This window comes from Ostrinia furnacalis, unplaced genomic scaffold (assembly GCF_004193835.3).
Source record: "Ostrinia furnacalis isolate ACB-3 unplaced genomic scaffold, ASM419383v2 OfSCF7441, whole genome shotgun sequence".
NCBI lineage: Eukaryota > Metazoa > Arthropoda > Insecta > Lepidoptera > Crambidae > Ostrinia > Ostrinia furnacalis.
This window is the reverse complement of record NW_021137680.1, coordinates 227,859-244,731: the sequence shown is the minus strand read 5'-3', so window position 1 is coordinate 244,731 and position 16,873 is coordinate 227,859. Positions and strand designations below refer to the sequence as shown.

Genomic DNA, 16,873 nt, shown 5'->3' with positions numbered 1-16,873 from the left:
AATTCGGTTGCGTCATTATTTTTGCGGGGTATGCTACAAATGTCTTTAATAGTTGACCATAGCTTTTTGGGATTATTTTTATTGTCTTCTAGTTGTTCATTCTGAAATTTTGATTTAACTCTGTGTAAAAGTTCTTTTAGGAAGTTCCTGTAGCGTTTGTACGAAGTTTGAATTATGTAGTCATGTGGGTTCTTCCTAGCTCGCAGATGCAACTTGTCTCGTGTTTTTTGACACCTAATTAAACCGGGTGTGATCCAGGGTTTAAGGTTACTTTGAGATCTACCCGACTTGACTAGTTTGGAGTTATCTTGTAAGACTTGGTGTAATATTTTAGCGAAGGACTCGGCAGCCACATTTGTGTCGTTACTTACCAGCACTGCAGACCAGTCAGCAGAATTCAGATCAGAGAGCAAGTTTTGAGTGTTAGTAGTACGACGGATTTTTTTATTTGACGTTTGAGGCTTTGATGTAGATAATCCAGCAATGCATATATCGTGATCAGTAATGTTACTACTGCAAACGAGTCCCAGTGCCACGTTAGGCGTGTTCTTTATATAAATGTGATCAAGACAAGCAGTCTGTCGTGTAGGCACTGTGATTGCTGGGATCAGTTGGTGCTCNACGTTCTCTCGGTTCAGGGACTGTGATATTTGTGACCTAGATCATTATTTCTGCCATAGGCATATTTCTTTATTGCGTTAAATTGATTTGTGGAATTATTGGTTTCGGTTATGTAATAAATCGATATCTGCTGGTGCCGTACATTACTTTTAAAAAGCACTCTCACCTCTGATCCTTAAGAATAGTGTAATAAACCAAAGTTACTACGACATGTATACTAAACTCAGTCTGGACTGAGTTACGAGCATTAGAAGTTTGATGATTTTACATACTAGATTGGCTTTTTGCGCGCAAGTTTTGTAAGAAATTGCAACAAAATAGTGACGTCTTTTTTATTGTCACTATTTTGTTCAAACTTCTGATGCTCGTAACTCAGTTCAGACTGAGTTTAGAGGTACACATGTCATAGTAAGTTTGGTTTATTACACTATTTTGTAATCAAAAAATAAGGTTTGGTTGATGGTCGCGCGAAAAAAAAAAGACGCCACCTTCTATACAAAATCTGGCATTGCCATTTGTCTTAGCTACATGGATTACTTGTATATTCGAATAATTCCCTCCTTTCTGAATACCACGTTATCTAAGGCCTAACTTATCTTATTTTTCAGTCACGCAATCTGCGGGTATTTGGTCAACAAATATGGGAAAGATGACAGGCTCTACCCTACAGAGCCTAGAAAAAGGGCACTCATAGACCAACGCCTACATTTTGACAGCAGTGTATTGTTTGTAGCATTGAAGACCACCGTTGTAAGTTCTGTTTATTTAATACTAGCTTTACGATACGTCTAGCGCTTAACTCAGCCAGTGTCTGAAATAGGAGCGGCACGGGAGTGTATTTTCAACCGACTTCAAAAAAGGAGGAGGTTCTCAATTCGACCCGTATGTTTTTTTTTTCTATGTTTGTTACGCGATAACTCCGCCAATTATGAACCGATTTGAACAAATCTTTTTTCGGCGTATAGATAATACCTCAAGGGTGGTCCCATTTAAATTTAATAATAGAAAAAACAACCCCCAAGGGTGGAAAATTGGGGATGAACTTTTTTATACGCAATATCTCCGCCGATTATAAATCAATTTGAACGATTATTTTTTTGTTGAATAGGTATTATCATAAGGGTAGTTTCATGCGAATTTGAAGAAAATATTTCACCCCCAAGGGTGGAAAATTGGGGATGAACTTTTTTATACGCAATATTTTTAATTTTTAGATTTTTTGTGTTCACGCATTTGAAGTCGGTTTTATTTTTTTAAAAAGTTAATTATTGAGACGTCAAAAGTCAGCGAGACTTCAGATATGCTTCAGATTTGTATGCTCTGTCACGACATAAATTATGTCAATGTCACCCCTCCCGTGCCGCTCTCATACCTCAGGCACTGACAGAGTTAACCTCTGCTAGATACATTTACTATAGTCTTTTTCAGCTAAGATGATCCGTATGACACTTATCCATATTACGCATACTACATATGCAGAATATTTTTGAAAAAATATTTGTATTTCATTAGCAATATAATAAAAAAAAATTAACTACTTGTCTTGAAATATATAGTTAAATCTGAGTCTATTGATTATATTTAAATTAAATACGATGTAAAAATATTTTTTATTTAATGTACGCAATGTGTGAAACGGAATAGATTTAGTGCTGGGGTATTTGTTGTATAACAAAATCGATTATTTCCGCGGTTCATTAATCGATTGTAGTGATTACTTAGTTATTAAAAACATCTCAAAAATCAACTATATTTTTCGATTGTTGACTTTAATAAACGCATTGAAAATAAATTAATAGTTTTTAATTTTTTTAAAGAAATAGAACCAGAACTTTTTAGGAATCGTTTTTTTGAACTTCGTGTTCAAAAATTTCCATGTGTCCATGGAATTTGAATATTATCAATAAAAACCGGCCAAGTGCGAGTCGGGCTCGCGCACAAAGGGTTCCGTAGCAGCAAATATAATAAACTTATTATGTCAATTTAATCAACCTATCTCAAAAACTATAAGAGATACTTTGATCAAACCAAAAATCGTTGAAAGAGTTAATTAGCATGCATCACCTCTATTTTTTTTAGAATTTTATACCCCGTAGTTATAAAAATAGAGGGGGGGGGACATACTTTTTACGACTTTGAGAGCTGATATCTCAAAAACCGTTCACTTTAAGAAAAATGTTTTTTAGAAAACTTTATATCATTTTAAAAGACCTTTCCATTGATACCCCACACGGGTATGTACATCGAAAAAAAATTTTCATCCCTCAGTTACATGTATGGGGGGCCCCACCCCCAATTCTTTTTTTTACTATTTAGTGTCATAATTTTGTAGCGGTTCATACAACACATATTCCCATCAAATTTCATAAATAATTCAGGTTCTGTAAGAAAATATCCGCCGTGAAGTTGCAGGAAAATTATTAGCGCGATTTGCTTTCGCATAGTTGCGAATGTAAGGGTCCGGCTGTGAGAGTGCTTATAGTAAAACAGGCATCATTTAAAAGACTAAAATCATATAAAAAAATAAATCCGCATTGTTAAACTCCAGTTTGCATTAATAGTAATAAATAATAAAAAATCATTAATTTATTTGTATGAATTATTTTTGAAGTTGAAAAATTCCCACTGGACACCCTTTATTTCTTCTTCACTTCCCAATATTTCAATATACACCGGAAATAATATTCTACTAAGAATTCATAATTCATTTTTTTGTGTTTTAATGCCGGTTTTCTTTAATCAATCCTTATCAAAAACAACTGTCAAACGTCATTATGTTTTTGTTCAAAACATTAACGGTTTTCGAAGTTTTTACATAATTTCAGATTGAAATTTGAGAGTTGAAGGTCATTTTCGTTTTCGTTTTCGGCCGAAAATGAGACTGCAGCCGAAGCTTCGTTTTCGTTTCCGTTTTCGGCTGAAAAATCCATATTCGGTCGGACACTACTCTTAGGCCAAGATAGGCCCGGTTCCCACTACGCCGGACCGGAAAATTTGCCGGAAACCGGACGCCGGACAGAGTGTTCACATTACGCCGGATCCCACAAGAAAATAAGGCAGTTGACAAGTCTACTTTTATCAAAATGTCGGATCCGGGATAATGTGAATAGTTTCATATAATTGTATTGCCACTAGCCCTTCCAGGGGTTTTACTGGACCGACAGATTTGCCGGACGAGCCAGCGTAGTGGGAACCGTGCCAGTGGTAGGGTTAAAATATACTGGGACGTGTAAAAGTTATAGCCATAAAAATTAGAAACCTCTACTCCATACCTATTCAAAACCAATAAACAACTATTGGTATTCTGACAGTTTTAGACATTTCTAGAATAAAGTAAGAACAATTTCATTAGTGTTTCATAATATCAAACAATCTCCAAACAAACACTATTACTCTTGTTCAGATTCAGCCGTATCCCGTTTATTTGCAGTAAAATCTTCAAAACGTCACCATCCAGTTGTTTATTGCCAAAACCGTTGAATGCTTTAAGTCCATAATGGCCCTTATCTGCAAAGATAACAAAATTTGGAAGTAGGAAATTGGAAAACATGAATGAACTTGAAAAGGTTAACGTTTGTGAACCTTACTGTGTTGGGACAAAGCAGAAAATTGGAAAAGAACAAATTATAATGATACAGCTAAGGGTCTCAGCAGAAATGCTACTTTTAGCTTCTACTTGTAGTGTCGATGCTGATTTACGTTTTGGCGACTCTCTGCGTTCGACGATCGCAGTATCTGTTAACTTCTATCGAGAATATTCTAAAACGTACGATTCCGATGCTGCATCGATATGCAGCATCGCAATTTAGCGACTTCTTGCGTTCGGACGCGGTATCGGTGCTTTTGTTAGATCGGCAACACTCATAGCACACTAAGCCATCTTCGGGTGCCTAAAAGATAATGACAGAATAACATTACAATAAATAGATGTTTTACATAATACCCAAATACAGATGCCAAATCGATGCGATCGGTAATCCGAATGAGTGCGGAGTACTGCGGAGTGTAACATTCAGGTGTAGAGCTGCGTGTCGCGTTTAGCGTTTATAAGCATTTAGCCGCTTTTTAGAAGCATTAATTTTTAGAAGATAAGTCGCCGCTCGCCGATGCTTAAAGCAGCATGTCTGCGGTGGCCCTAAGGTGAAGGTTGTATTTCTTTTAATTTATTTTCAGATACCCGAAGCTAACAGCCTGGTTGAAGCGGTGCTCGGAACAAGAGTTCTACCAAAAGGGAAACGCGAAGAACATCGTTCTGTTTCGAGAGATGATTAGGAACAAGCTGGGTGCTAATTAGCGAATATTATTGTAAAACATGAATATTGTAATATTGTAACATGAAATAAAATTGTCGCATGTTATTGGAACAAAATGAGAAAGTTCGGTGTGTTCGCTAAAGGTGCAGTCAATTTTCGACCCAATGAATTAAAAGTAATAACGCTCAATATCACACAATAAAATAAAGTAAGTGAATAATGTTTTACGATATAATTTCGATTTCATTATGGTTTTAACTTTTTCTTTATGGTTTTAATTTTTTCCGTTAATAGCACCCATAACACAAGCATAGTAATTGCTCACTTTGGGGTTAGATGGCACTGTGTGAAATTTTCCAAAGATAGTAAAAATAATCGCGGGTCAACACACGTGCTCTACTATTTTACTTTTGACCTTCATAATGGAAGTGTTTTTACACAATTTTCCTCCTCGACAACTTTCAGCAATTAATAAAAATTTACCATACTAAAGTTACTTTTAATGATTCGATTAGGTTTCCAGGGGCTCAGATGAAATAATAGCATTATAGAGACTATATCATTAATTTAGATAACGTAGAAACGATTTGTCTCGTCCGAACTCATTTATTACAATTATTAATGATGCGAGGCTTCCTTCTAAAAACAATGATATTAATGATACAAAGTACGGACAACAGGTATTGGCAGTGTAGTTGGTTGATTAATATCTACTTTAGAATATTCTTGTGCGATTCTAAGCAAGATAAATTGGACTTAAAACACAATCGATGAAGGTAGTCTACATTCAAGCTTAGGTACCTTAGGTAGTGTATAACCCACGTTAGGTAGAACTTGTGCTTGGTGGATTTATGTTTTTATTTCTTACAATTATTAAGACTGAGTTACACCATTTTACTTTAACCGAAGCTGCAACCATGACTGGTGTTTTTTGTATGGAGTTTGACAGACTTTTGACGTTTTTTACTAAGCCTAAGACATTTTTGTTTGATACTACTAACCCCTTGTCAGAAAAACATAAAGCTGTAGGTGCAAGCAGGAGGCAATATTATAATCTTTATATACAAGTAAACCAGACTACTCAAATAGATGGAACACATTCGCTTTGAAAATGATTTTTATACTATTTAAGGTTCTTACGATGATGGGTAGATACCCATAAAGATTTATAGCAATAGGTAAATATAGACAAACATTGTGACATTTGCTATTGGATATGCCATAGTGGTTGGAACATACTCGTACATATGACTCAGAAACAGAACTTCATGAGTATTACGAGTAAAATTATGTTATTTATGCACAATACTTCCAAATTATCTATCATTAGCAATTAATTAGGCAAAACAAATACAAAATGAACATTTATCACTTTACCAGAACTACCAGGTTAGCATAAATCACCAAGAGATCACATGCAAATGAGCGAGCAGCTTCTAACTACAAGTTTAAACAGTCTGTGTCATTAACTCGATGCTAACGGTTGCAGCTAATGAATGATCAATTCTAACGGTTAAACAGTTGAACCGGGTTAATTTGGTCTTTTAAAACCATTTTCATTTATTAGAAGTCGGTTAAGAGAGGCTGCGGATATTTCTATTCTTCATTCTAAATAGTGATTTGAATTGGCAGAAATATGACGTCATAGCTCAGTTTTTTTATAACAGGTTTTTGTCTGCAATCACACCTGATGTTGAGTGAGATGCAGCCTAGGATGGTACACATCTGCCCTGTAAGTGTCTATTCACTCTCGCCTTGAAGAGGCCCGGATTATAGTATTCGGAAAAGGCAGCAGCAAGCAGTGAATACCAGTCCCTAGCTATTCACGTTAAAAAAGAGTTAATACGTTTTAGCGAATTTGCTATACAATATAAATGAGATATTTATGTTTTGAAAGCTCATAAAAAGTTTGTCAATTGACTGTGGTATCAAGTACCTAATTATAATGCTCTCTAATTTACCAAAAGCAAATTGAGGAGTTGGCCTACATTCTCAGTTAGGAGTTGCCACGAGTTGAGGAAAAAATAAAAACGGAAAAAAGAAAATCCTCAAACTGGGAACCAGAAAAATATTTATAGATGCAAAGTTCCAAATTTTTAGAATCGATACGAGCCTGGTTTCTGAATTGAATTTTTGGCTTGTAGGTATCTTCTAATTAACTATTTCATATTAAAGTCTTTAAGTGGATCAAGTTCAAGCTTGCTCAATCTAAACTCAGAAACCGGGCCTGTAACTTCAATACAATTTTGCAATCTAGTTGAGAACGTTCTTGGGTAACTAAAAAAATGCTCTGCCTCGTTGCTGTTTTGTCCATCATACGAGGTAACATGGAGTGACCAAATTCAAAGCCTATTTGAATTGAGACATCTCACAAGACCACTGGCCCACTCAAGCAATTTGTATGTTAAACCTGTCTTAGGACTGAAACGTTTGTATGTCTGTATTGAAACGTTATCCGGTGCCAGAAAGCGCATCCAAATTGCAAAGCCTAATACTAATCGCTTTGAGACAGTATACGAGTACTACTTTTGTCTCGTACCTACTGAAAATTAAGCTTGGTTTGGGATTGGGAATGAACTTAGAAACATAGACTGTGAAATGCAATAAAGTAATGAGTATTAACTTACGCCCGTATTCATAAACTTCTCGTCTCACAGTGCGCGTGGACGCACAGGGTGACATACGAACCAATCACAGAGCTCTATTCAACGCTGTGCGTTCGATTTGCTGCTTCACTTTAAGCAAGCATCGTTTGTGAATACGGGCGTTAGTGAGTTAGGTATTAGTTATTCTTTCGCTAAATTTTAGCTATAAGGTATTACTTATATCGAAGATAATTTTAATAACATATTAAGTCGTGCAACAGGAATTGAGGCAATCAACACAAACAAAGATTTGTATATCTGTATACGCTCGTCGCGCTGACGTTTTGCGTATTCTGACTGATTTTTGTGTTCTGTATTCAAATACTACATCAGTGTGAGTATATTCGCCTCAACACTCATTGCGCGACCTATAAACTTTATTATTTGAAATAAAGAGAATGAAGTTCCTGAAATCGTTTTGAATATTACGCGTGTTCTGGTTTCCAACTTCAGGCAAGAAATTTAAAGACGAGGCGTGGGTAGTTTATACCCTTCTAAAGAGTTATAGCCAGCTAAAAGTACTTCAAAGTTATTTAGAGGTGATGTTTATTTTAAAGAGCGTTTTCGATACTAAATAACTTGAAATAAATTCAGACCGGTTGTGTTGGAAGAAATAACTTAACTAAATTAAATTTATTTTTGGAAATACAAATGCTCACTCTAAACTTTTTAAGGTGCTAATACTGTGTAAAAATATTCAAAAATCATATTTTTTATGCGTTCAGTGCGAGTTTACTTTACTGCTTTTCATTATTTCGTACACAGTACAAAATTTTCCACAATTACTATTTGAATTAAAACATTTCAGAGGCTTACCTTTAATAATAAACTTACTTAGTTTGTTTTCTCTTTGAGGAAAAATATAAGACAATTCCAAACAAAAAAAATATGTTAAAGAAAATCACTTATCATTCTAAAAATATTTTTTTCTAAAATAATTAATTTATTGGATTTACTAAAAGCGTCAAAATATTGATAAGAAAAGAAGTTTTTCGTGGAATTAACTTTTAACTTTCTCTTCAGACACCATTCACTCGTAATCTCATTAAAATCACTGTCAATTTGTCATTAACGATTATTCAGATTCGGACATCATTAAAAATCGTTCGAAAAATTTTAGCGAACCTGCCAATTTCGTTAATGGCCAATTAATAAAGATACGAAATGCATTTAATGGGTCTTTAAAATTAATTTAATTAATTTATTGTGCTTTGTCCCAAAGGGACCTCAATGGGCTATAAAAAGATATTAATTTGCCTTTCAATTTGCATAATTTCTTGATAATTAGCGGGTAAATATTTTGGAAGCATGCCAGTGTAGTNACAACGAATCTCCTCGTTGATTGGACTAGTGCATGAAGTGGCTAAGCGCTCAACAATTTGTATATGTATAATATGTTTAAAATTTTAAGGAGGCTCTAGTATAAGAATATGTCAGACATGTGTCAGATACGACCGCTTATTTCAATTTAACCCTACGGTGGTCGCGCTCTAAAATATTACGTTAGTGGTCGCGCGGATTACATGCGTAAGCCATTTTATGGAGTAAAAAAAGAAGACATCTCTTTATAAAAACCTGTTTCTTTATTTTTTATATTTATTATTATGTATTAGTTAATGAAAAAATCAATCAAAGAAACGAGCAGTTCCTCTCAGTGTTTATAAATTAACCAAAACATAAAAATCATCATTTTTCATCAAGAAAATGGCAACTTTGGCAGTTCATGAATCATTCAGTACTAATTGCACTTATTTATTAATCATATTTTGAACAGGAGATACAGGCCATCATGGAATGATAAGGACAAATAAATTTGTTGCACGAATTACAAGTATTACCAGTACTTTGATTTCGCTTTCTTCCGCAGTCAAAGTAGCGACCTAAAAAACTCCGTTGTGATGGTTCTGAGTTAGATGGCTAATCACTGGTCTGAGAAACTGGTTCTCTTGTGGAAGAATGTGCACTTCTTCATCAGAAACCGAAGAGTCGCCAGAAGAAACGCTTTCATTGTCAATTACTTCTAGCCATTCTGCAATTTATGGTTTTTGTCTATTGTTCATGATTTTTATCTCAAATACAATGATTTTATTGAAAACATTAATGTAAATACATACCTATGCCGTAGTTATTTATTATAAAGCATTGATTTACACTAATAATGCAAAAACAAACACATTAAGTAAAAAAGGTAACTTAAAAAATACTTACGTAATTGGTCGCGCGGATTACACGGGTAGACCATCGGCATTTACGGGGCTCCTGTGACACATCCACAAGCGACCTGGCACTCACACGTCATTAAGTGTGATCTTCGACTATGCAACTTAAAGTACACGAAGTATCAAAACGATCGCGTTGACCGATTTCAAAATATTCGACAATTTGCACGAGTGGATTACGGGTGTAATCCGCGCGACCACTGTAGGGTTAAAGTTTGGATATTTTAAAGTACTGTTTTCCCTTATTTGCACGCGACAGAAAAAACTTCTTATTAGCATTAAAATCAAATCAATCAATTAATCAAATAGCCACAATCACTATGAAAACAGTGTTTATAAAAATAATGATGCAGAATATTGTGTTTTTAATAGGTAATTGGCGACGTTGGATATGGATTTAACTAAGGTAAAACGAATCAGAGCAGCCCTGAGGCAATCTTACTAGAATACAAAACGCTATAAGTACCTACAAACGTCAAGTCTGTCAAACTGCATACAAAAACACCATTACTTAATGAGAAAAGTTATAGTTAAAGTAAAAGTAAGATAAATCAGCCAAAGTAAGCCTATTTCAGCTCGACATAGTGTGACTAGTAAGTAGGTAGAACATAGGAGTATTTACCAAAAAAGAATTTACTTATTTTGGACCTTCCAAAAGACAGTCCACGATTGCATGCATATAAGATAAGACGGCTGTAAAAGCGAATAAACCTAAGATAAGTAATTTCCGTTGGAATGAATAAGAAATTAGCTTCGAGGACACCTTTAATATTAATGAGATGGTTACAAATGCTTTGTTTGTGATTGTTTTATCAACAACGATGTATTTGGAAGTAGAGCATTAAGTAAAAGTAGAATGTAGACATTTTGGAAGAAAATCATTAATGGATATTTAAAGATGCTGCTGAAATTCTGAAGTTGGAAATGTTGAGTACAGCTGGACAAATTCAGCTTTTTTTTATCAAATAATATTATGCAAAAGTTTGAAAAATAAGAAGATTCAAATTACGAATATCAATGCAACGATTCACCATAAGAAATAATGAAGTTTTCTTATTTATGCGTTCACGAAACAAAGACTAAGTAATATTTTCTTGCATGGTAGTAAAAATTCGTTGCTGATCTTGAAAATGATCAATAAGCATTCTCATTGACAAAAATCCAAAAGAAATACATACGTACTCATAATATGCAGTATATTTTTGCATAAATTGCACAACGCATACCAGCATCAACGTTTTGCTGATTTTGAAAATGATCAATAAGTATTTTGATTGATAGTATAAATACATCAATTAAAATTCACATAGCATTTTCAGGAAAGACTACCCACTAATTGAGCCTATACGCCATTACTCGCAAAAGTGCGAATTCTTTCAGCATTTTATAGCGGAAGGGCACTTAAGTTTCACCATTTCTATGCCATTCGTAAACCCTTTCCAAATACACGCCCAATTCCAAAGGCACCGAAATTTCATTCGGACCAAAGCACCACATAAAAAGCCTAAATGCGACGAAAAATTGCTGCAAAAAGCTTAAATTGAAAACGACTGAATGTAAGTCTCGTTAGTGCCCACTAGTCATACCGAAACCGGTTAAACCCGATTCAGACCGGTTCGTGTACGTTTAATGAAATCAGGGAAATTAAATGTCTGGTCAAAACCAAGGTATAGACGATTTTAGGCCTTATTTTAAGGCAGCACAGCTTACGTTGGATTAGAAATGCAAATTAGATCTGCCACTCGCAAAGATTTTAAAGTCACTCGAAATTAAATGCAAAATCTTTCTTTGCGGCGACGACAGAGAAATTTAAGTTACTGTAGACGTGAGTGCCCACTTTCAGTACCAAAATAATTATGCAAGTTGGCAGCTTCAGAAAAGAGTTTGGAAGAGTAATATCTACTTCATTGATATTGAAATAACGTAGCGATTTGATTACAGTTTTCACCATAGATTGATATTTCGAACTTGATATAAGGGAAGAATTTCTTGTAAACCATTGTTTCACACCATCAAAATTTTCTTTTGAAGTATTCTTATTTACCTACTCGTAATAATGATTGGTTTATACTCTACTCATATGTTATTAAGATATGTTTGTTTACACTTACAAGTGATATTCAAAATGTAGCACGTATTTTTGGTAGCTTATCATTTTCTCCTGGAACACTGCAATCATTCATAGGTGACTCACGCCCGTATTCACAAACATTACTATGAGGTCTCACAGTGCGCGTGGACGCACAGGGTCACATACGAACCAATCACGTTCGATTTGCTGCTTCACTTAAGCAAGCATCGTTTGTGAATACGGGCGTCAGTATCAGACTTCAAAATCAAACTATCTACTTACAGATACTGTCCCATATTATGTGCATTAGATATAACAAAGATGGCTGATATTATCGTAGAAAATGTGCCTTAAATATGTTATACTTAAGTAACTTAAGTCAAAGCCATGCCCTATTTATTGATCCGCCACACGACCAAGCAACTCGTAAATTCATGTAAGTTTGCCATCTCCCAGAAACCAGCGTTTATCGCGAACGTGATCGCTTTGGCTGCATGCATAAAACGCCGTAACTTGCACGTCAAGATCTGACAGGCGCAGCGTGTCTTGCATCGGGCCGCTGGTCTAAGTCATGAAAGGCCGGGGTTCTTAAACTCTTCGGCCTCATGTAAAAAGTGTCCTCTACAGCAAACTTTTCGTGGACATTGTCCTAGACTCGCTGCAAATTATCGGCTGACAAAAATCATAAAACGCCGTAACTTGCACGTCAAAATCTGACAGGCGCAGCTTGTCTTGCATCGGGCCGCTGGTATAAGTCATGAAAGGCCGGGGTTCTTGAACTCTTCGACCTTATTTTTCATGTAACAAGTGTCCACTACAGCAAATTTTTCGTGGATGACCTAAGACTCCCTGCAAACTATTGGCAAAAACCATCAGCTGACAAAAAGCATAAAACGCCGTAACTTGCACGTCAAGATCTGACAGGTGCAGCTTGTCTTGCATCGGGCCGCTGGTCTAAGTCACGGAAAGTCGGGGTTGAAGGGTCTTCAAAGTAAAATTTAATGAAACTCGTTAAATAATAGAAAATTACCCACTCTTACTTGGCCTTCATTGGTTGGGTTTTTAGTTCAAGTAGCAGCAAGGAACCAAGGATTAGGACCAAGAATTTGGATCGTCCTGTAATCTTATCCTTCCCGTGGATGTTTGAGCAGGACCTACGATACAGAAAGTTGAATAAAAACTGCAACAAATCCTACGTTGTCTCTAGTAAATTAGAAAAAGTCATGCTTCTGCACGGGAGACAAAATGACTTGATGAAGTAAGTGATGACTCGTAAATGTCTTAGGTGGCGTGTGATATTCTTTGATCAGAAATCATAGGCAGAATTTATAGGTGACTAAAATAAAAACATAAGTATTAATATTAGGGGGAAAGCCGCGTTTGGTCGTCGGTATAGTATATCGGCCTAATATTCCATTTAAGTCTGGTAAATTAGAGTTGATCGTCCCGCTACAGTGGTGACCAAATTGATGATTTGATGATGCTGTTGATGATGATGAACGTCCAATGTCCACAGAACAGGGCGCATACATTATGTCCTATAACATTCTGTGACTACACAATTATCATTTTGCTCTTTGTAACTTTTGACTTAGACCCCAAGACGCTAGGTAAAGTGAAATAATGAAGCTGCCTGCAACCATCGCCTGATTAAAGGCTGGATTAGCGACACCTGACTAGATCTGTTTGTAGCGTCTTGATCTAGAATCTAGATCAGCTGATTAAGAGCCGCTCGCGTCACGTGTCAGGAGGCTTTAAGTTCGAGTTATTGGCGCTTAGCTAATTTTAAGTATACAGATATATTCCGGATAAGTTTTGAACCTTAGTAGTTGGCAATAGAGTTTAAGTTTAGTCAGAAGTGCAGGATTAGTTTTGTGATGCATACAGTAAGACTTAACTATGCAGGGTTGTGTGATTATTTGAATTCTCGTAGGAGTACTTTTGTGAAACGAGAAAATTGATCCTTTGAAACTTTTTTAGGTGCTTGTGATAAAATATGTTTTAACTTTCATAAACACACAAAATCATTATTGAATCAAATTAAAATGTCTTCACAACACCGTATAGTATTTTAGAGCAGTTTTACTGTCTTATTTATAGATATTTTTGTGTGTACTTTGACTTCGTTTTCGTCATATTGTAGACGAAGGATTTTCCACGTTGTTTGCATCTGACATGATTTTAAAAACTTATCCAATTTTTCAAATTATGAAAACCATGCGGATTTTAACGAATGCCATTTCCGCAAGCAAATGATGTCTTCAAGCAAGAATATGTATATTTTTGTCTGTTTTAGGTATGTAGGTATATTAGAAATATAATGATTTATCAAACTTGCGCCGTCAGTTTCAGTCGGTTTAAGTGACAATAGATATTTAAACCAAATATTACCTCCAAAATCCAAGAAAGCAAATTCAAACGGGCTTTGAATATGGCCCAAACGTCATTCAAACTGACCAATTAGGTATAATGGATTCATCACGGAGCCTTCCAAATCCTAAAGCATATTAATTTGGTATTCCATCAGCACAAATAGACATTTTGCAGGGATTACGAACTTAATAATCGTGCTTAGGAGATAAATTGATGGATTTTGAAGAAACTTTATTTTGGGAATGCTACTTTTGCGTAGAGTAATCTGAGATGGGTTTTTTATATTCTGTGTGGGGACTCAATTTTATACCTACATTTGCCGATAACGTTAATGGATAGAAGATGTTACCTACCTACTTACGAGGTATACAATAATGCTTCTTAAATAATTACGAATTTTAATTTCGAAAAGGGAAAACTGATTTTTCTTTCTAAACCACGATAAGTTTGCGAGTTGATAACTAACAATCAGCCCCTATTTACATAAATCAATTTTAGATTTTTACGAAACTTTTAGCTCCAATCAATCTTATCACAATATCGAGTACACTTGTACTTAACAACATAGCTGGGTTGCACCATCTTACTGTAACCATAACAAACTTCAAAAATCTTTCAAACTCCATACAAAAACACCGTTTATCATTATAGTTACGGTTAAAGTTAGGGGGTGTAATTCAACCTTAGTTATGGCGTCAAAACATAACAAAGAGACAAACGAAACTTACTTTAACTATATTCCCACAATTCAAACGCACAAATTGACGGCGTCACCACTTATCTATATCGTTAGGCAAACAATGAAAAACAATGGCAGGGTGGACAATGGGAGGGGTGGACTATGGGAAACACCAGGTGAAATCCATAGGAATGGGGAAAACGGGATAGTTGCGTTTGACAACCACTAATAGCTTTATGTATGCCCAATGGCGCGTTAAATAAACACGTGAGAATGGATATGATACTTCAATTAGTTTGAATAAAAGATGGCAGTGTTGCAAAATAAATTATATGTGAAATTATCACTTCACGGGATTTATTGCAACAATATCTATTTTAACGGTAAATATTATTTACCCTCCCGACGTTTCGGCTCGGTTGCACGAGTCATGGTCGCGGGCCGCGGGCAGACTGAGGAGATGCGGCGTCGTTTGCTCCGGCGCGATGAGTTTTCTTCACCCACCCGCCTTTGCACAATATTTTCGTCAGTGGTACAGTCAGTCCGACAAACTACACTAACAGTGTCCGGGTTTCTCTGAGACGGCCTAGAACGCGATTTGTACTTCGTTATCACCGGATTCCACTCTGATGATAGGTTAAATCCATCTTCTCGATTGAAATTCTTATGCTTTTTAATTTCAATGGCTTCACGTATCAACCTAACATGGTAATGCCTATCAGTTGAGAGGATTTTCGGGTCATGAAGTCTCAATCTCTTCAGTCTGCCCGCGACCATGACTCGTGCAACCGAGCCGAAACGTCGGGAGGGTAAATATTATTTACCGTTAAAATAGATATTGTTGCAATAAATCCCGTGAAGTGATAATTTTATAGTAAAACAATGCAACATAATAGTTTAAAATATTAAATTATATGTATTTGTCGAAAAAAACCTGTTAGGTTTACCTAAAAAGACACTGGCAGTTAGGAGAAGAACCATGGTCTGTTTTGACATATTTTTACCCGACTGCGCCTTAAGGAGGGTTATGTTTTTAGTATGTTTTGTTTCATAAAGATAAGTAGGTCAGGTACTTTTCAAGATATTGAAAATTTTGTAACTGACCCTTTTCTTTGGGGTCCAATGTAATCTTTTCGGAGTGGTAATACAGAAAAAACTTAAGTAGGATAGCACATCCAGGTAGAAAATTACCAACTTGTGTAAATAGGTACTATTTTAAAATGTATAATCTGATTATATGGTGCTGTTATGTTGTATTTTACCTCGTATACCATAAGATGTTTCAAGGAAAGGTAGGTACAATGTGGAAACGATGGACACTTTCTTAGAAGGCCCTAAGATAACATCGACGCCATTTTTATTAAAATGTGTGTAGTGCAAATTGAGTTTATCGTATTTTATGGAGCGACTTATAATGCGTTTCTTATAAAATGACATTTTTATTAGATTACACTTTTATAATTTTCTTCGATATTACGAGTTTCAAATTCCAGTAATTCAATATCATACTTATGATTAGTTTTTCTTTGAATTTCAGAAGTTTACATCTACGTATACAATTTTATTTTAGCCATAAATTTTTCAATTCAGGTTATCAGAAAAAGCTCGTTTTCCAGGGTTTCATGTAACGTAATTTTCGTAGCCAAAGATTTATTTATCTTTTTATCTGTTCTTCTTGTGAAAATTTTGCAAGCTTATTTACTATCAGATATCACAATCCTCATCACGCGTTGGTTCCCGCTGAAAACCAGCTTCTCGGCATGACGTTTGTGTCATGTCGCGATTTTTTCCGAGCGGGCGCCTGTTAAGCATATTTTTATTTTAAGCTAATTATGTCTACAATTGCTTTGTCCACCATATTGTGCTGAATAAAGACTTCTTATTATTCTAGATATTATATTATATCTCCCAATATATTCCGTTGAGTGATTTAGTTCCAACGGGACACAATTTCAACGGGACACATTTTCAATCAGACACATTCCCACGTGGACACAGTTGCAAACTGACAC

At 35.5% G+C, this 16,873-nt stretch overlaps 1 protein-coding gene across 1 annotated transcript; it reads left to right on the top strand.

The window, feature by feature from the left end:
- Positions 1–1,218: 1,218 nt before the first annotated feature.
- On the top strand, positions 1,219–4,943 carry LOC114364484 (glutathione S-transferase 1-like; the record flags this gene model as incomplete). The annotated part of the gene is made up of 3 exons (XM_028320655.1): positions 1,219–1,371; positions 3,757–3,830; positions 4,795–4,943. Coding segments are annotated over 3 exons (348 nt in total), but the record flags the coding sequence as incomplete, so codon positions are not given.
- Between the last annotated feature and the right edge of the window lie 11,930 nt (positions 4,944–16,873).